Below are 21,253 nucleotides of genomic sequence, written 5' to 3' on the forward strand. Positions count from 1 at the left end.
TGTGTATATGTGTGTCTGAACTTCCATATGCGAATACTGATGTTGCTCTTGAATGACACGTTTTCTCCCGGATTGCCAACAATATTTTCCGCCACCGGGAACTTCGTGTCAGCCAAGATTGACATCTATATCTGGCAATCACAAATCCTTAACACTCCTCTATTCACAGAATCTCTAATGAATAATCATTACAGAAATGTGAGGTTCTTTTCCTGCTGTAATTCTTCAGTTCTATAATCAAAATAAAAACATTTATTTTAGCATCATTTGTTGTCTCATTTTTGATCTGCCATCCAAACGGCAAGAGAATTCTCTCTCCATGGTTTTACAGAAGTGATGACTATGAGACTTGTGTTTTAAATGGTTGACTGATCTGGAGCAGGTTTTGGATGATTTGCTTGGTAGATTTTCTACTGACCAGAGGATATAAAGTAAAAATGTAATATTTGAAGCAATGTTGTTGTTTTTAGTTGATTCAGGACCAGATCTTAATCATACTGTAAACCATGACATGTGGCATACAACTCTGGCCCAAGTTCAGACTTGCATGCAAATTTCAGATCAAAACAAAGCACAAGTACTCAAATACACAGCTGACGATCCAGCATTCAAATATACGTGTCAGTATTTAGGATGAGCAGATCTCAGTTTGCTCAACTTGTTCTTAACATCCTTGTAAACCCATTTATATTGTTTTAAGGTTGTTCCACTGTGTATTCCTGTCATAGGGCAATCGTTAAAACTCTGTTGACCCTTTTTGAACCTGTTTATGCTGGAAACAGTATTCCTGAGGCTGCCTGTTGAAACTACATAGAGTACAAGGCTGGTTGGTATTCATTAAGAGGAAAACCAAGTATTACAAAGTTTAGTTAAAGTTAAGGCAGAAAATTGCTTAAAATATCAGTGAAGAGATCAAAAAGTAAGCTCTTAAATAGCAAAATAGCTAGGTTCTAATATTTTAAATTAAAAGAGCATCTGCATAACAAATATTTGTATATAAAAGAGCCACTTTTACTATCTGTTCTGTTAGTGACAAAATCTGATAATGCCACACCCAAAATGGCGCCTCTCAATAGGTCGGAACTAAGAATTAGTGTTGCATGAAAATGTGTCCCCTTCTAACTAGTGTTATCGTCTTAACGTTCCGGGGCCCGTATATGCATCTGTTTTGATTGGTAATCAATCGGAGTCACGGAGCATAGCACCGCATCGCTGTGATTTTTTACTCGATGTTCCAGTCAACTCAGTAACAATCCACGAGTCCAGTCACCAGTAACAATGTGCGCATTTTGAGCCCAGTGATGGAAGAAGCCGTGCCTTTTAGCATCGTGTCCACCGTCAAAGCGCTGAGCAGTGCGCTGCGGGGAGACGCGGAACATGAAGCTGAGATCAGCCGGGAGCGAGAGAAGCTTTGGTTCAAGGAGAGCAGCGCCAAAAACCTGAGAAATCGGGACTTCTTGTCTCCCAATACGGTTCTCACGACGTTGTACGCCGGTGGAGAGGTCAGTATGAACTTTGTGCATATATATATATATATATATATATATATATATATATATATATATATATATGTGTGTGTGTGTGTGTGTGTGTGTGTTTAATTTCACATAGTTTTTGCTGGCCTGAAGCACTGACAGATGCAATCGCACTGTCCTCACATGGGAATTTTACGCATGGCTTCACGCGCCGTGATTGATCGGAGGCAACGAGCAATTAGATATGTCCAGCTTTTACATGGATATCTAATTATGATTCGCTGACACAGAATTGTTAGGATACAAACCAAAGCTCTACAAAGACACAGTGCGCCAGCTAGACTGTTGACATTGGTCGCATCGACCGAACATTTGAACCCTGCGGCAAAAATGATTAACTCCTCACTACCCATGGGATCTGATATATGCCAATGTAAAATAAATAAATAAATTATATGCCTTAGGAGAAATGCATAGCTAATGGGATAATAATTTTGTCCTGATCTAGTACTGCGAGCATTTGCAGAGTTCTTTTTTGCATTTCTCACGATAATAGAGAAACTTTCTTTCTAGTTTGTGGGTTTGTTTTTATGATAATGCATGAATGATTCTGGGTCAGTCACTGACAATTAAGGATGTGCATGATGCTGACAAGTTCTTAGAAATGAAATCTTTACATGCGTTTTTGAGTACATTTGATACTATAAGAATGGGCAAAAATTCCAACAGACACACTCCAAAATCTTGTAGAAAGCCTTCCCAGAAGAGTGGAAGCTGTTATAGCTGCAAAGGGGGGACCAACTCGATATGGATTTAGAATGGGATGTCATAAAAGCTCCTGTAGGTGTAATGTGTAGGTGTCCCAATACTTTTGTCCATATAGTGTATGTGTGTGTGTGTGTGTGTGTGTGTGTGTGTGTATATATATATATATATACACACTGGCAGCCAAAAGTTTGGAATAATGTACAGATTTTGCTCTTATGGAAATAAATTGGTACTTTTATTTTATTTTTATTTTCAGCTGATCACAATGTATAGTCAGGACATTAATAACATGAAAAATTACTATTACAATTTGAAAAAAATGTTCAGAACTTCTTAAACTACTTCAAAGAGTTCTCATAAAAAAAATCCTCCATGATCAACAATGACAGCTTTGCAGATCCTTGGCATTCTAGCTGTCAGTTTGTCCAGATACTCAGGTGACATTTCACCCCACGCTTCCTGTAGCACTTGCCATAGTTGTGGCTGTCTTGTTGGGCACTTCTCACGCACCTTACAGTCTAGCTGATCCCACAAAAGCTCAATGGGGTTAAGATCCATGACACTCTTTTCCAATTATCTGTTGTCCAATGTCTGTGTTTCTTTGCCCACTCTAACCTTTTCTTTTTGTTTTTCTGTTTCAAAAGTGGCTTTTTCTTTGCATTTCTTCCCATAAGGCCTGAACCCCTGAGTCTTCTCTTTACTGTTGTACATGAAACTGGTGTTGAGCGGGTAGAATTCAATGAAGCTGTCAGCTGAGGATATGTGAGGCGTGTCTTTCTCAAACTAGAGACTCTGATGTACTTATCCTCTTGTTTAGTTGTACATCTGGCCTTCCACATCTCTTTCTGTTCTTGTTAGAGCCAGTTGTCCTTTGTCTTTGTAGTGTACACCTTTGTATGAAATCTTCAGTTTTTTGGCAATTTCAAGCATTGTATAGCCTTCATTCCTCAAAACAATGATTGACTGAAGAGTTTCTAGAGAAAGCTGTTTCTATTTTGCCATTTTTGACCTAATATTGACCTTAAGTCATGCCAGTCTATTGCATACTGTGGCAACTCAAAAACAAACACAAAGATAATGTTAAGCGTCATTTAACGATCCAAATAGCTTTCAACAGTGTTTGATATAATGGCAAGCGATTTTTCTAGTACCAAATGAGCAATTTAGCATGATTACTCAAGGATAAGGTTTTGGAGTGATGGCTGCTGGAAATGGGGTCTGTTTAGATTTAATAAAAATGACTTTTTTCAAATAGTGATGGTGCTGTTTTTTACATCAGTAATGTCCTGATATACTTTGTGATCAGTTGAATGCCACTTTGGTGAATAAAAGTACCAATTTCCTTCCGAAACAGCAAAATCTGTACATTATTCCAAACTATACATATATATTAGTTATATTGTTATATATTAGTTATATTGTTATATGTTTGTTGTTTACACATGCATAATTTGTCATTTTTATTTGTAAGTATTTACATTGATATGTAGTATTTAAGACCAGCTTCAGGGACTTTGACAGAAATGTTTTGGTCGAATGGCTTCTTTACAGTATCTCTGCTATGCGTGATTAGAATGACGTGTTTCTTTTGATTAATAAGTGACTGTAAAGAATGGAAACGATATTAAAAAGAGACATTATTTAATGACAAATGGATTGTGTTGATCTCGTCTTTGGACAGGCATTACAAAGAAAGCGTCAAACCAAACTTTTACTCTCATGTAGAAAGGAAGTCCCACCTTACAGGTAAAAGAGCCAATCATCTTTTCGGTAAAGACGTCGCCTGTCAATCAACTTGAGAACGCACATGCGCATTAGCTATACAAGCTGGGAAAATTGCGTTTTTTTTTTGTTTGTGTGTGTGTGTGTGTAATCTGAGGTAAAGAAGCACAATTTAGGAGACCAATAATATCAGATTTTACTGTTGATTTGAAATATGTTCTTTGATCATTATTTTGGCCAACCGTTTTTGAGATTTCAGTCTTTCCCCATTCAGGTAGATAGGAGCTGCACTTTCATGACTTGAACTTCCTGGGAGCATTCCAAAGATTGCCGCCGGTGGACTGACTTGCTAGAAAGACTTGAAATCTAAAACATTCGGCCATTAGCTAATCCACAGACATTTTAGTTGCATATGCAATATACATGATATGAATACAAAAATAGTTGAATATAAATAACCATACTTGGATCTAAAGTATCAGTACAATATTTTGAGAAATAGTATTGCGATATATCGATATTTGATTGTATCGACACAGCCATATTTCAGATATTTAAAAAAAATTCAAACAAAACTGCTTTTTCACTACTTTCACTACTTATTCTTGAGAAAAAATTAGTGTCACATCATTTATCTGTGTGTGTGTTGTGTGTGTGTGCCTGTTCAACTTTCATTGATTTCTATTGTTGTATGTGCATGTGTGATGTTCATGTTTTTGTGTATGATTTTTCATGTAATCCACATGTTTTGTAATGCTTTTGTGTTCGCCAGGTTCCCTCTGAGGTTCTCAGTGGTATTCACTCTCTTCGGGGAATTGGTGTGCTGCCAATAGGAGCTAGTGAAGTGACCGTGGAAGGGTTACGCGTGCGTGTGGATCGCTGTGCAGCTTTCAGAGGGGTTCTGTGTGGAATAATGCCATACCTAAAACCTGTTGCTCAGAGACAGGGCTGTGTTCTCATCAACTGCCCCGCCCTTCACACCAAACAAGCCACACCCTCTCCTAATACACTAGCATTGGGGCAACTCCGAACCGTTCTAATTGCCGACCACCTCGGGGCACAGCTTAGAAGACAAGGGTGTGTATGTGTTTACATTTATGATCTTGGCATACACTTTGTTACCAAAGAGAGAGCCAAAGTGTGTTCACATTGACAGCAATTTGGCCCTTGGATTGCAACGTGTCGCTGCTCATTTGCATAAAGTTAAACTCTCCTCAAATGTATCACATTGCCAAAGGTTGCTCTCGCTCATGTCGCCTGAAATGGCCAACTCTTATTGAGAGTTTGTCAGTATGAATGCCCCTTTTAGAAAGAGTGCAGGAAAAATTTCTAAACAATGTATTTGGGATTGTACAGTGTCAAGAAAAAGTATGTGAACCTTTTGGAATTAGCTGGTTTTCTGCATTAATTGGTCTTAAAATGAGATCTCATCTTCATCAAAGTCACAAGTATAGACAAACACAGTGTGCTTAAGCTAACAATACACAAACAATTGTAATCTTTCATGTCTTTAATGAACACATCCCATTAAACATTCACAATGCTGTGGAAAAATAAGATTCTCCTTTGGCAGCAATAACCTCAACCAAGCGTTTCCGATAGCTGCGGATTAGACCTGCACAACGATCAGAAAGAATTTTGGACCATTCTTCCTTAATGCTTCTGCTCAGCCATATTGTTAGGATGTCTGTCGTGAATGACTCTCTTGAGGTCATTCCACATCATCTCTATTGAGTTAAGGTCTGGGCTCTGACTGGGCCACTCTACTTTTTGAAGCCATTCTGTAGTGGATTTACTTCAATGTTTAGGGTGATTGTCCTGCTGCATTACTCAACTTCTACTGAGCTTCAGCTGGCGCATAGCCACTCTGACATTATCCTGTAGGATATCTTGATAAACTTGGGAATTCATTTTTCCCTCGATGATGGCAAGTGGTCCAGGCCTTGAAGCAGCAAAGCAGCCCCAAATTATGATGCTCCCTTCACTGTATTTCACCGTCGGGATGATGTTTTCATGTTGGTATGCGTTGCCCTTTCCTAAACAATTCAACCTCAGTTTTGTCATTCCACAATACATTTTCCCAGTAGTGATGTGGAGTGTCAAGGTGGTCTTCGGCAAACTTCAGGCACGCAGCGATGATGTTGTTGGAAAGCATCGGCTGCCTTCGTGATGTCCTGCCATGGACACCATGCCTGTTTAGTGTTTTCCGTATAGAAGACTCATGAACAGAGATGTTAACCAGTTCCAATGATTGCTTAAAGTCTATAGGTGTCACTCTAGGGTTCTTTTTTACCTCACTGAGCATTCTGTGGTGTGCCCTTTGAGTCATCTTGGCTGGACGGCCACTTCTAGGGAAAGCAGCCACAGTACTAAATCATCTCGATTTATAGAAAATTTGTTTAACTGTGAACAGATGAATATCTAAGCTATTCGAGATAACTTTGTAATCCTTTCCAGCTTTATGCAAAGCAACAATTCTTGATTGTAGGTCTTCTGAAATCTCTTTTGCAAGGCTTGGTCCACATCAGCAGATGCTTCTTGTGAATAGCAAACTCAAAAAGTTTGAGTGCATTTTATAAGTCAAAGTAGCTGTAACCCACACCTCAAATCTCTGTTCATTAATTGGTTGATATGTTTGCCAACTTCTGATGCTAATTAGCTTTTGTTGATGTCATTAACCTAGGGGTTAGCCTGTGAATATTTAACGGGATGTGTTCAATAAAGACATGAAAGATTATAATTGTTTGTGTGTTGTCAGCTGAAGCACATTGTGTTTTGTTTATACTAATGACTGATGAAGATGAGATCACATTTTATGAACAATTAATGCAGAAAACCAGCTAATTCCAAAGGGTTCACATGCTTTTTCTTGCCACTGAATGTTGTGTGCGTATCTGTAATCAACTTCTCTTTTTTCTTTTCAACTTTTCTTCTTCTTTTTTCCATTTAGGTACACTGTGTCCTTTTGCCCAGCCTTGCCACTGGAGAGTGAGATTGTTAACTTTCTGAAAACACTTGGCATCGATTGGCCAACGGTTCCTGTCAGCTGGACCAATGAGGACAGGGAGGAGAAGATGAAAAAAGCTCTAGAGAACTCTACCTACAGAGACAGAGAGATGGATAGAGGAAAGAGGAGAAGCAGAGGAGAAGATATAGAGGAAGAGAAGAGAGGGATTAAAGAGGAGGTTAGGATAAACCTTACACAAGTGGTACAGGACGACAATCTCCAGGGTTATGATCCTAGTCTTGGCACATGCACAGGTGAGTTGTAGTACCTGTGTGTTTTTATTATGGGTGTAATGGTTAAAATGTCTCACGGTTCAGTGTATATCATAGATTTGTGATCTGTTTGGTCAGTAAATACTTCGAACAACATTATCAAGGATGCACCAATTCGAAAATGTGAGGCTGATACCGGCAGTAATGGGCTGATACAATCTGATTACCGATATATTTATTTTTCAAAGAGCCCCTTTTACTACACTTTTACAACCATTAAGCCATATGCTGCAGCAAATCCACCACACTGTAAAATTACAGACAGCAACTATCATTTTGTCTAGTGTCAACATTTATTAGAATATATGGAAAACAGATTTTTACTGTATTTATAATAATGCAAATCACTAATAATTAAGCATTTGTGAGCAGACATCTAATTGCCATTTTTGCAGGATGAACTGTTAATGGTGTTATTACTGTTATTGCGATAAATATTCAAATATCTCTTCTTAAAGAGGTCTTAAATTTACATGTCGTGTTTGTCATAGACTGGCAATATGAATTGTGACTCTGATTTTAAATGAGACTGATACCCCTTTCCACCGAAATGGTGCTGGTTCTCATGCCAGAAACTGTGCTCTGCTTGCACTCGGCCTGGGAATCTGGAGCCTATCACAAACTGGCCCGCATTTCCACTGACTTGAGAACTGAACAGTGATGCAACGGGTTACATGGTAGTTTTATGTGACTACCTAACCTGCCCACAAGAAAACATGGAGTACCATGGTGTTTGTGTACAGGTTTTAATCCTGTTTTAGAGGAAATATTTAAACATACAGAGTAATAAAATGCAACGTTATTACGTTGCTCAACAAGATTGCCAGAGACAATGTCTACGCTCAAGACGACTGGTAACATAATTAGGGATGTGCACAAGTAATCAACTTATCGAGTACTTGTTCAGCACCAGCTAATCGACTATTAAAAATACTACTAAAAAATTGCAAATTGATATTCTTTTGCATATTTGCCTGCTTTAGGCAATGCTAAATTATACTTTACTTTCCCTCTGAATGTGTCTCACCAAATCTCGCAGTTACAACTGAGTTGTTAATGCATTGAGAATTGTAATGAAATGTAATTATAATTGAATTAGTGCATATTGTTTTTTTTTTGTTTTTTCAAAAGTAACAAAACGTTTGTTTAAGTTAGCTTATTTAGAAACTGTTCTTGGTAAAACATTTAATAAAACAAAATATCAATTTCATGTATGTGTCAAACCTGTTATTTTTAACTTGCATTATAATAAAAAAAAGTACTCAATAATTCCCATTCTTAAACATAATTACATTATTTTGTATAAACTTGTTAATGTGGTTTAACTATCTGAGGACTATAAACTGTAGCAGTGGAATCGTTATTAACATTGGCGTAGCAGATAGTTGTATTTGGATTTTTTCTAAAGCATTAGGGATGTCATAAAATATTGATATATCAATTATTGATCGGCACGTTATTTTATCGATATATTTGAGGCATTGGTAAATAAAAATTTGCCGACATTTAAATTAGAAGCCCAATTGGCGTGCTCACCAATTCACTCAGTTGGCCTCTGTTTAAAAGTCTGGCATAATAAAACCACAAAAGTGTGATATACCATTTACTGAAGGCGGTCACGATCACACACACACACACACACACACACACACACACACACACAGGCTCAAGCAGTGCAGATGGCAGTTTTTGTACTTCTTCAAGAATGAACAAAGTGACGTTGATGAGTTTAGTGAAACTGGTGTAACTGCATAACGTTTATTATGTAATTTCTCTGTATGTAGCCAAGAATAGGTCTTTCATTCAAGCTGTCAAACCACAAAAAGACATACTTGTAACTGAAAATGTATTGTGTAGGCTGTATAACAGGTACTTACACAATATTTCATCCAGTTATACTAGAGTAAATAATCTTTGTCCTTTAATAATGATTTGGGTTGAATTTAATGGAAAACTATGCGTCCTGTGGCACTTCAGAATGTTGACGCTGAGCGTTGGCGGTGTGTGCATACATTTGTAGAAAAAAAACATTTTGTTTTTAATTTTAGAACGCACCATGCCGTCTGCAAGATGCGTCTGTGCCCCCCTTTAATTTACCCTGCCACTCACACTTTAACAAAGTTTTGTTGAAAAATATGTCTGAAGAGACAAAGACTATTGTGCAATGAACAGCCCTATTTATATCTGAAAAAAAATAAAAAAATAAATAAATAAATAAATATATGTATATATAGAGAGAGAGAGATAATCATCAGGAAAATCTTCCGATTATCGATGCGTAAAAAAAGCATCGATCCCAAGCCTACAAAACATATAATATATGTTTACGTCTTGATTGAGAATTCCACCTGTTTACTTAACAAATAGCTATGATCTTCCTAACTAAGTGAGTAGCTGGCCAAAAATCCCCTTACAAACAAAAACAATGCTAAAAAACATAACTGCAAGCAGCAATTATGTGGCCAAGCACCAGCATGGCAACCACTGCACAACCCAAAGATCTCACAGAGCAAGAACAGTTCACATTGTCCCTGGATGGATTTGAGCTAGCTATTATCGTCCGATATTAGCCTTTCACAGATATATCGTATCGGTGTATATGTTTTCCGACACGAGTAGATATGAAAACTTTTTTTCAGAACATATAATGCAGAAAACAATGCTTGAGATGATTTAGAATTGGTGTCAAAGTAGTTTGTCGAGCAGAGCACGCTCCATCTCCATTGTTCACAGAGCTGAGCTGACGGTGGTTCTGCAGACAGTGCAGAGGTAAGCGGTGTCTTCACGGTAAGTTGCTAACTAGTTTGTGAAATACATACTGTAAAGTTAATAAACAATGACCCCATCATTTTCCCTTTTCAATATAACGTTAAACCTGTCCCTGACAACCATGTCACTCTAGTTTATCACATCTGTTTGCTGTGTTAGCTAGCGGTAGTTTGTCAGTGCAGTCAGTAATGTAGCAGATTGAAAGGTAAACATCAGAGCATCTTTTTGCAGCTCAGCAGACAACGGTGCGGTGGTGGATTGTGTCTGATGAGTGTTGATTTCATGCTATGTTGTTACCTAGTTGGTGAGACGCAGTGCTGGAAAGTAAATAAACAACGTCCATCTTTTACTCTCTGTGACAATGAGCTTATAGCTAACTAGTTAACCCCGTAGCTACTTTCATACATTGTCAGCTGAGTGGAAGCTAATATGTAAACATGTATTCACCAAACTGTTTTATTCAGGATTTGCAGTTTGTTACCCCCTTCAACCGAACAATTCCAGTCATTACATTTACAAAATGTAATATTTAAAAGTCTGGTTTTCCACCGTTGAATGTTTCCCCTGAACTTGTAAAGCAGAATACGGTGTAACACCGCTGCCGCTGTTTATCTTGACTCGGCAGGTGTAAATGCTTCTTGTTTTACAACCTGCCCCTAATTGACTGGCAGTATTAAAATAGTCAGCATTTGACTAATACTAAACAGTACTACTGATGTTTATTTAGCTATTTATTTTACTTGAATTTATTCTTTATTTAAATGGGAAGCCATTGACTGATACTAAACATACAGTACTGATTTTTATTTAGCTATAATTTTAATTTATTCTTTATTTAAATGGTCAGCAACTGACTTATACTAAACATACAGTACTGATGTTTGTTTTGCTATTTATTGTATTTTTATTTATTCTTTATTTTCTCAGTGTTCATTTCTAGAATTTGTTGACAATGTATAATAATGATGTCAAATATTCTTTGATAAAAATATTTAAGAAAGCAGCCTTACGAGTACCTTTGCATAGTCCTATCGGTGCAAAATCGGTGCACAATCCACATAGAAAAGGTCTGTTTTCATTCCAGCTCAAAAATTAACTATATCGTTAATCGGTGAATTTTCCCCCTATAAAATTGGTATCGGTCTCAAAAATCCCATATCAGTCAGGCACGACTTTTCGTTCCACAGTTCAGTGTGCTATCCACTGCACCACACAGCCACAACATTGCAGTCAAGAAAGGGACATACCAAGCTTAGATGAATCACAGCAGAGCACAGCTGTTACCATGATCAACTTTATATTCATGTAACTTTTCAACAAAGATGCAAATCAACATTTGATTGGGGAAAAGCCCCTCCTCCATTCAGTAACCACAATACAAAAAGCTTTAGAACTACACACATTTCTAATGTTTGACTTGCTGAGGTGGGGATTGAACTAGAAACCTTCTGTTTTACATTTTATGGCTTTAACCACTGCTCCACTCAGCTGCTAGATTAACAGCCACCAAGAGATATATACTATGCTAAGAATGTTTTTTACAGCCAAGCATAACAGTCAATATGATTGACTTTGTATTCATGTAACATTTCAACAGAGATCAAATTCAGGAACAGCCCAGCAACCAATCATTAAGTTGATAAAAAAATAGCCAGAACGTTTTACAATATGACTTGTAGAGGTGGGGATTCGAACCCACAACCTTTTAAACTATAAACCAATGCTTTAACGCACTGAAGCCTTTTATTTTTTTTGTCACACATTATACATTTTTTGAACATATACAGTCTCCAAACTGCTCAAGTATTATCAGGACATGATGTCGATGATGCCTACCAGTTTTCTTTGAAATCCGACAATGTATTAAAAAGATATATACATTTTTTATATATTTCAATATGGTGGAGGGACAGTATAGATGATATGGGAAAAATTGGTATCGATGAAATCATGACCCACAGAATCCATAGACACCAACCTCATAATTTTAGGACATCCGGTTAAAATAACCATAAAAAAAGCCATTTTTTACATCTTTTGACCCATAGGTGGCACTGTTGTGAAACTCTGCATGTACCCTCAAATCATGTTCCTCATGAAGCTTACCAAGTTTTGTTTCGATAGGACAAAGGGTTGCCGAGATACAGCCTAAAATAAATTTTCACATCAACCTTGTTAACTTTGTGATGCTGTAACTTATTTAAGCAAAAGCGAAAATCAAACTTCTGAACAGTCATTTCTGTGTGGCTCGGTCTGGGGATTATTTTGAGCCATTGCATGGGAAAATCTTACCAAGTTTAAAGGGTGTCAAAATTTTAAACTTTAATCATCATAATCCAAGGTGGCGGCCATTGTAATGGGCGGAGTTTTAATGTAAGGAGTCCATTTAAATAATCAGGAGGACCATAATCAGACAAAAAATAATTATGTCTCTAGTATAAACGTTTCAAAAGATACACCCAGAAGAAAAGTGAATATTTGACATGGTGGTGGTGCTATAGAGTATGTCCTTGAGACCCCAAATTTGGTTTGGCTTTTCATGCCCACCCCAATCAATGTGCCGAATTTCATAATTTTCCTATGTACTGTTCTATGGGCTGCCATAGACTCCCATTGAGGAAAATGAACATTCTGAAGGGGAGAGAGTTTTTTTTAATATAACCTGCAGCATTGTTCATTGCATCATATCATTAACTAGATGAGTGATATTCAGTGTATAAATTAAACTCACTCAGACTGCCGACAGTTTCTTTTCCACGCAATTATATTATATTCATGTATATGGTTACAGACAAATCATATAGAACATTGAAAACGCTCACAGAATCTTTAACTTCTCAGTCTTGTTTGCACTCGGCGCCATTATCTCACAGGAGACAGATGACGTGAGCTTCACTGACACCCTCTTTTCCTATTGGTTGTCGCTGCTGAAAGTCACTCCTCATTTGCATAAAGTTACACTTTTCTCAACTTTCTGAAGTCGCTGGTCACGCCCACATCTAATCGCCAAAAGTTGCTGTCCCTCGTGTCGCTAGTTCTTATTGAAAATGTATGAGGATCATGTCGTTTGTCGCTAGAACTCGCTACATGTGTAAACGTGTAAGGAAAGCTAACAAAGTTGGTAAATGTAATAACTTACAGAGATCAGCTGCAGAGCGCACTGGCGATTCAGTGTTAATCCAGGATGGACTTCAAAGATATTAGTCATTAATCTTAAAGTAAAAATAAATCTATATATCTTTACTATTTTTATTAAAAAAGAAAAAAACAATGGACCTTAACGCTTGCTTAATTTACAAATTTAAAACCATGACTTGTAGTGCACATAAATAACTAATATTAGCATTATATTCATGTTGTTTAGCCAGAGGGGAACTGGCCCCCACAGTGAGCCTGGTTTCTCCCAAGGTTATTTTTCTCCATTAATCAACATCTTATGGAGTTTTGTGTTCCTTGCCACAGTCGCCTTCAACTTGCTCACAAGGGTTCTAAATACAATTATTATTTAATTATTAAATTTCTATACACAATTTACAGTCATATTTAAACTACACAATTATCACTCTTAGACTTTATAGATATTACAGTTTCATTTTCTGTTAAAGCATGATTTCCTGTAAAGCTGCTTTGAAATAATGTGTGCTGTGAAAAGCTCTATACAAATTAAAATTACTTGACTTGTTTATCTCGAGCGTGACTGTCACTGAATTCAATGCATTTCTTGCCGTATCTCCTCATAGACTTAAAAGAATTTATCTTGGATCTCCATAGAAGACCATATCGCAAGTAGAGTGCTCGTTTCCTCCGTGGACCACTGCTGAACGCTTTTGATGTCCACATTTTTGTGGGTTTTTTGTTGTTGTTATAGAGTGAAGTACTCCTTGCTGCAGACGGTAACTAGCCAAACTGTTGTTGTTCAGAAAATGTTGCTTGGTGACGGCTGGAAATATTATCCTGCCCTCCGCCCCCTGACGTAATCGGTTCTTGCTTAAAGACCAGCAAGCTTTTGGGGCTGGTGCGAGACCAGTTTTTCCGGCACGCAACTGCCTTATGCGTGGGGGAAATGCACAGAACAGTTCGAGAATTTGCAACGGCCCTGGAACCAGACTTGGAACCATGTCGGTGGAAAAGGGCACATGTGCGCACAAACCATTCAAACATTCAAGATTTATATTTCTGAAATAAATGCACCAAAGGCATCATTAGACATAAAATGAGCTGGAGTACGAACATGCTTTCTAACCATACTGTTCTCAGACTTTTGTCAATAAACTGTTGAATAGAATGTTTTCCTCTGCATTGTTCAGAGGAACAGTGATCAGTGATTTCTCCCTTTTTAGTGCAGAGAGAAGCAATGTGTCACCTCGCCCAGCTGGACAGTGCTTCCGCGAATTTCCCTGTGAGTCAAAAGGACCTTTTATCTTGTTGTAGTTCGCTCATCTCTGTCTGCTCTTAATTAAAGTGAGTTACCATGTTTTTAGTTTCAGGTTCTCATAATGGATTTCTCTACTTCAGGTCTCCACCGCAACATTCCTGCATGTCACTTCCTGTCAGGATGAGTTTCGTCAGCAGCAAACAGCCATACTGTGGAGAGCAACAGGCGCAACAGCAGTGCAGGTTTCACACCCTCTCCCCACACAAACACATGCTCATCAGCTGCACAAGTGTGCATGACAAATGTTAAGACACGACTGACTCATTGTAATGCTGCAAAATGAATGTATACCAATTCCAGCTCATGCTGCACAATGGAATGTGACTACATAAAGAGCACAATGGCCACTGGCAATACATTAATTAATAATCTCTCTCTTGCTGTCTCTCTCTCACTCAATTAGAGAATGGTCATTTGTGGTCCTGTTAAAACTCCTGGGGTTCAGATGAATGCAGCTCAGTATCTTCAGTAAGACAAAAGCTTATAAAAACACTGTCACTTTGTAACTGTGTATCGATGCTATCACTATAATTCTGTCAACTTTATAACTTATTGTTACAACTCTCCAAAACTCTATAACTCTGAATTTTGTGTGTGTGTGTGTGTGTCCTGCTGCAGATTAAGAAAAGCTCAGATGAAAGAAGCATCAGAAATGAAGTATGGAGACCAAGTTGAAGGTATGTTTATGATTTTGTAATATACAGTATAGGTACTACATAGGTAATGCATTGTGTCTCCAGATAACTTCAGAGTGTCTTTATCCTTTTTCCCTCTTTTTGATAGTTATTAGTTAGCTGTGAGTGAGTGTAATGTCACTTTATATAATTGCATGCTTGTCTCTGCACTGTCAATGTACTTTTTCTTCAAACTATTTTAGGTCAGACATGGGATGACATCATCAGAGTCATGACATCTGCCATTGTTAGATTTGAGCTACTGTCCACAGTACACACAAGTCCGGTAAGTGTGTTTGTGTTCATATCTGTGTGTGAAATATATTGTCCCATATCAGATAAGATTGACGGCTGTATTTCAGGTCACTTTAGATGTGCAGCGGGACAGCGGCGTGTCCACAAAGGGCCCCAGGGGTGGGGTCTTTGTCATGTATAACTGCGCTCGTCTTCACACACTTTTTAGCAGCTACGAGAAAGGGGTGGAGCAAGGTAACAAACACACCACAGTATCTTGACTATGTATCCTGTTCAAAGTACTAATTTTTTTAAGAACAGTAATCATGGAGGTTTGTTTGGAAAGTGAATTCAGTATGGCTACACCCAAATCCCAGGTATATAAAGGAATATATTCCGGGTTCAATACAAGTTCAATCGACAGCATTTGTGGCGAAATATTGATTACCACAAAAATGTAATTTCGACTTTAAGAAAGAGCAAAATTCTGGGTTACAGCGAGGCACTTACAATGGAAGTGAATATGGCCAATCCGTAAACATTAATATAGTCATTTTTTTGAAAGTATAGCCACAAGACAGATATATTAAACAATATGCATGTAACATGGTAACATGATCGCATACTAACCTTTTCTGTCTAAAGGTAAAGACAATTTTACAACTTTGTTGCCATGACAATGTAATGTCAACAAACCCTAAAACCCCAAAACTACTGTAAAAATGACGATTTAAACAACTTTACAGCTCAAATAATAAACAAGTTTTAACAGAAGGATTAATAAAAGTGATTTTATAAAATTATAAGCTCCACAATTCTGCCTTTTAAACCCTCAAAAAATTATATTTTTTTAATGTTTCATCAATGGAACTATCCAAAACCACTTTAAACAACAGTTACAGTTGAAGAGACTGTATGTCTATCCCTCACAGCCTTGTTGTCATTCCCATCAAAAATCGAAGATGGCGGGGGCTACCATCCCTGGAGTTTGCTAGTTCGAATCCCAGGGTGTGCTGAGTGACTCCAGCCAGGTCTCCTAAGCAACCAAATTGGCCCGGTTGCTAGGGAGGGTAGAGTCACATGGGGTAACCTCCTCGTGGTCCCTATAATGTGGTTCGCTCTCGGTGGGGCGTGTTGAGTTGTGCGTGGATGCCGCGGAAAATAGCGTGAAGCCTCCACACGCGCTATATCTCTGCGGTGACACGCTCGACAAGCCACGTGATAAGATGCACGGATTGACGGTCTCGGACGCGGAGGCGACTGAGATTCATCCTCCGCCACCAGGATTGAGATGAGTCACTATGCCACTACGAGGACTTAGAGCAAATTGGGCATTCTAAATTGGGAGAAAAAGGGGAGGAAACCCCCCCCTCCCCCCCCAAAAAAAGATGCTGCTACTGTGAATAAGGTCTAAACATATGCTCTGAGATAGTCTACAAAATATACAGAAAATATACATAATTTACTGTCAATATGCAATATTGTCTGGTGTGTGCAACAGAGAGAAGCAGCATGTGTGTGTTTACATGTGTTTCTGAGCACAAAATATTAAAATAGAACACTGTGTGTGAAATATTTAGGTCTTTATCCTGAAATCCCTGCAGGCACTGATTTGGACTTTTCTGCCCTTAAAGAGGAGGTAATAAAACATGCAACTAGCATGCCATTAACATCATATTTATTTTGTACAATCACCCTCAAACATACTGTTTATTATTGCAAGGTCCTAATTTTGCATCCTTGTTAAGGTATTCGATACTCCAATTCTGCTCCTATAAAGATTGAATGGTTTAGCAAGTTGTTAAAGGAATGTTCACCCAAAAATATTTATTCTTATATCGTTTACTCACCCTTATATCTTTTCAAACTCGGCTGACTTTCTTTTTTCTGCGGACACAAATGAAGATATTTTAATGGAGATATGAGGTGTTTTTGTCCATACAACGCAATGAATGGTGATCAAATGTTCATGCTCCAAAAAGGACATAAAGGCAGCATAAAAGTAATCCATAAGACTCCAGTGTTTTAATCAATGTCTTCTAAAGCAGGGTTTCTCAACTACTGGGTCATGACCCAAAAGTGGGTCGTGGCCCATTGTCTGCTGGGTCACCAGATCTTTTCTGTCATGAGTACAAATTACCAATTAGAAAGATAGAACTGTGCATTTGCAATGTTTTGGGCAACAGTGACCTCTATTGTCGAATCGTGTTAATATCTCCAGGTTTGCGTAAACAACTGTAAGTAAGAAGCTGCATTTCTCTGACGTTAATTATTAGCTGTCCAATCACTGTAACCGATCAATGCTATGAATCGTTCTATACGTAGCGTTGCATGCGCTAGCTCTATGCATTACTGTGCTAGTCTGAATGCAATCCAATCTCTGAACATCATCATTTCAGAGTGGCAGTCCTAAGTAGGGTTGCCACCCGTCCCTTAAAATACGGGATCGTCCCGTATTTAAAGATGAAATGATGCGTCCCTTATCGAATCAATACGGGACGGGATTTGTCCCAAGCTGGTCCGATGGCATCACTGCAAAATCATTGAAGATCATTAATTTAACCTTGATATTCGTTGGAAATTGTGCCTTTGATGGGTAAGGGACCATCTGAAAAGTCCTCACATTGTGCTAAAATGTGCGAAAACTGTGGAGGGACTGTCTGTAAACTTCAGCCAACAGCACCAAACGTACAAATATTGGGCTATAGATATTAGGCCGCTATATTATAAGCATATAAACATAACTAGATTAATTAACTTCCTATTAATTTATTCCCCCCGTTGGGCCAAAGATGACTGGCATTCAAAAAAAAGTGGGTTGCAGTGGGCAAAAGGTTGAGAAACCCTGTTCTAAAGCAATTCAATCGATTGAGGGTGAGAAAAGACCAAAATATAACTCCTTTTTCACTAAATCTTGACATCAGCAGTCTCCTTGGCGATCATGATTTCAAGCTTGATTACACTTCCTAGCACTTAGTGCATGCGCAGAGCTCTAGATTACGCTAGGAAGTGTAATTGAGCTTGAAATCATGATCGCCAAGGAGACTGCTGATGTCAGGATTTATAGTGAAAAAGGAGTTATATTTTGGTCTGTTCTCACGCTCAATCGATTGGATTGCTTCAGAAGTCATGAATTTATGGATTACGAGTTTAAGACGACATAAGGGTGAGTAAATGATGAAAGAATTAGTGTTAATGTTGCTATGTCATTGTTAGGGGGAGTGGCTTCTACTCTTCAATTACCTCATTCCATTCTCTGAACTGCTGGACCAATCAGGACAGATCCTGGAGCATGAAGGGGGTGGAGCCAGAGTTAATTTAAAAACTGAACAGGTACATTTTCATGTCAGGAATTTGTTTAATGCAGAATTGATTTCATTTTTAGCAATACATTTTCTAAAATACTACTCTGATCCAATCATAACTCTTATGGTCTTCGCTTCATTAATACAGCCTTCCGTGAATAAAATGCGTGTGTTTGTTTATCTTGTCTCTCAGGTGTGCAGATTCTTGGTGTCTCTCAGTAAAGATTTTAGCTCCTATTACAACAGAGTTCATGTCCTTGGGGTAAGACATTATGGGTCTGTGTGATTATTAGCAAAGATTTAAATCAGTTCAGTATGATGGTTTTACCTGGATTTGTCAGATGTTGTTTACACATGATGTTTTTAGCATGTTTGTGTGTGCTTTTTTTTTAGCATTAACATTTATGTGATTAAACCAGATTAAACTTTCTACTCTTTTCTTTCTCTCTTTCTTTAGGAGCCTCTGCCTCATCTCTTTAATCAGATGTTTTGTCGTTTACTATTGCTGAGAGCATTAAGAGAACTTTACCACAGTGCCCTGGACTCCCTTAACCTGCCCCCAATTCCCCAGCTATAGCATTTACACTGCAGACTCTATATTATATTCAAAAACCCTCATCCCTGCAAACCTTAACAGCAAGCACTGCAATTCTCTTTAGTTTTTACTCCTTAAATAACCTTCTCATACCCATAATTGCCTGACCATCTCAGAGTTTAAACCCAAATGTTGCCCCCAACAAGGACTGTTTTGCCACTGGAATACCCTACACAAAAGGCAGAACAGAACAAATACTGCACACATGCTCAGATGCCCCACTCAGTCTATATCCCTAACTAATGTGCAATGCATCTTTTAGCTTTTACACAATTAATTCAATTACCTCAAACTTCCTACAAGTCTGTAATTTGCCACTAGACATTTCAACAAGGAAAATGCTTTTATTCACAGTCAATCTGAAAACTAAATGGCAAAAAATTATAGTAAAAACCATTATTTTATTAGTCCAAGTGCGTAATCTGCACTCTATTGTACCATAGTCATAGATTCTGCCGTCCTGCATGACACTGTCTTCAATTTAAGAATCTTTAATCATTATAACTGCTCCACTCTGATTTAATCAGCACCTCCCTTTTATTAAACTGTAAACATAAAAGTTACTACAGGTGCATCTCAATAAATTAGAATGTCGTGGAAAAGTTTATTTATTTCAGTAATTCAACTTAAATTGTGAAACTCGTGTATTAAATAAATTCAATGCACACAGACTGAAGTAGTTTAAGTCTTTGGTTCTTTTAATTGTGATGATTTTGGCTCACATTTAACAAAAACCCACCAATTCACTATCTCAAAAAATTAGAATACATCATAAGACCAATAAAAAAAACATTTTTAGTGAATTGTTGGCCTTCTGGAAAGTATGTTCATTTACTGTATATGTACTCAATACTTAGTAGGGGCTCCTTTTGCTTTAATTACTGCCTCAATTCGGCGTGGCATGGAGGTGATCAGTTTGTGGCACTGCTGAGGTGGTATGGAAGCCCAGGTTTCTTTGACAGTGGCCTTCAGCTCATCTGCATTTTTTGGTCTCTTGTTTCTCATTTTCCTCTTGACAATACCCCATAGATTCTCTATGGGGTTCAGGTCTGGTGAGTTTGCTGGCCAGTCAAGCACACCAACACCATGGTCATTTAACCAACTTTTGGTGCTTTTGGCAGTGTGGGCAGGTGCCAAATCCTGCTGGAAAATGAAATCAGCATCTTTAAAAAGCTGGTCAGCAGAAGGAAGCATGAAGTGCTCCAAAATTTCTTGGTAAACGGGTGCAGTGACTTTGGTTTTCAAAAAACACAATGGACCAACACCAGCAGATGACATTGCACCCCAAATCATCACAGACTGTGGAAACTTAACACTGGACTTCAAGCAACTTGGGCTATGAGCTTCTCCACCCTTCCTCCAGACTCTAGGACCTTGGTTTCCAAATGAAATACAAAACTTGCTCTCATCTGAAAAGAGGACTTTGGACCACTGGGCAACAGTCCAGTTCTTCTTCTCCTTAGCCCAGGTAAGACGCCTCTGACGTTGTCTGTGGTTCAGGAGTGGCTTAACAAGAGGAATACGACAACTGTAGCCAAATTCCTTGACATGTCTGTGTGTGGTGGCTCTTGAAGCCTTGACCCCAGCCTCAGTCCATTCCTTGTGAAGTTCACCCAAATTCTTGAATCGATTTTGCTGGACAATCATAAGGCTGCGGTTCTCTCGGTTGGTTGTGCATCTTTTTCTTCAACACTTTTTCCTTCCACTCAACTTTCTGTTAACATGCTTGGATGCAGCACGCTGTGAACAGCCAGCTTCTTTGGCAATTAATGTTTGTGGCTTACCCTCCTTGTGAAGGGTGTCAATGATTGTCTTCTGGACAACTGTCAGATCAGCAGTCTTCCCCATGATTTTGTAGCCTAGTGAACCAAACTGAGAGACCATTTTGAAGGCTCAGGAAACCTTTGCAGGTGTTTTGAGTTGATTAGCTGATTGGCATGTCAAAATATTCTAATTTTTTGAGATAGTGAATTGGTGGGTTTTTGTTAAATGTGAGC

General features: G+C 38.3%; 1 protein-coding gene across 1 annotated transcript; it reads left to right on the forward strand.

The window, feature by feature from the left end:
- Positions 1–1,126: 1,126 nt before the first annotated feature.
- On the forward strand, positions 1,127–19,868 carry LOC127414495 (DALR anticodon-binding domain-containing protein 3-like). Its single transcript, XM_051652549.1, has 13 exons — positions 1,127–1,502; positions 4,738–5,042; positions 6,916–7,226; positions 14,354–14,412; positions 14,529–14,630; positions 14,852–14,916; positions 15,067–15,125; positions 15,326–15,408; positions 15,485–15,611; positions 16,937–16,995; positions 18,573–18,689; positions 18,855–18,923; positions 19,119–19,868. The coding sequence occupies exons 1-13, from the start codon at positions 1,302–1,304 to the stop codon at positions 19,236–19,238; spliced, it is 1,677 nt and encodes a 558-aa protein (XP_051508509.1). The 5' UTR covers positions 1,127–1,301; the 3' UTR covers positions 19,239–19,868.
- The last annotated feature ends 1,385 nt before the right edge of the window (positions 19,869–21,253 follow it).

This window comes from Myxocyprinus asiaticus, chromosome 24 (assembly GCF_019703515.2).
Source record: "Myxocyprinus asiaticus isolate MX2 ecotype Aquarium Trade chromosome 24, UBuf_Myxa_2, whole genome shotgun sequence".
Taxonomy (NCBI): Eukaryota; Metazoa; Chordata; class Actinopteri; order Cypriniformes; family Catostomidae; genus Myxocyprinus; species Myxocyprinus asiaticus.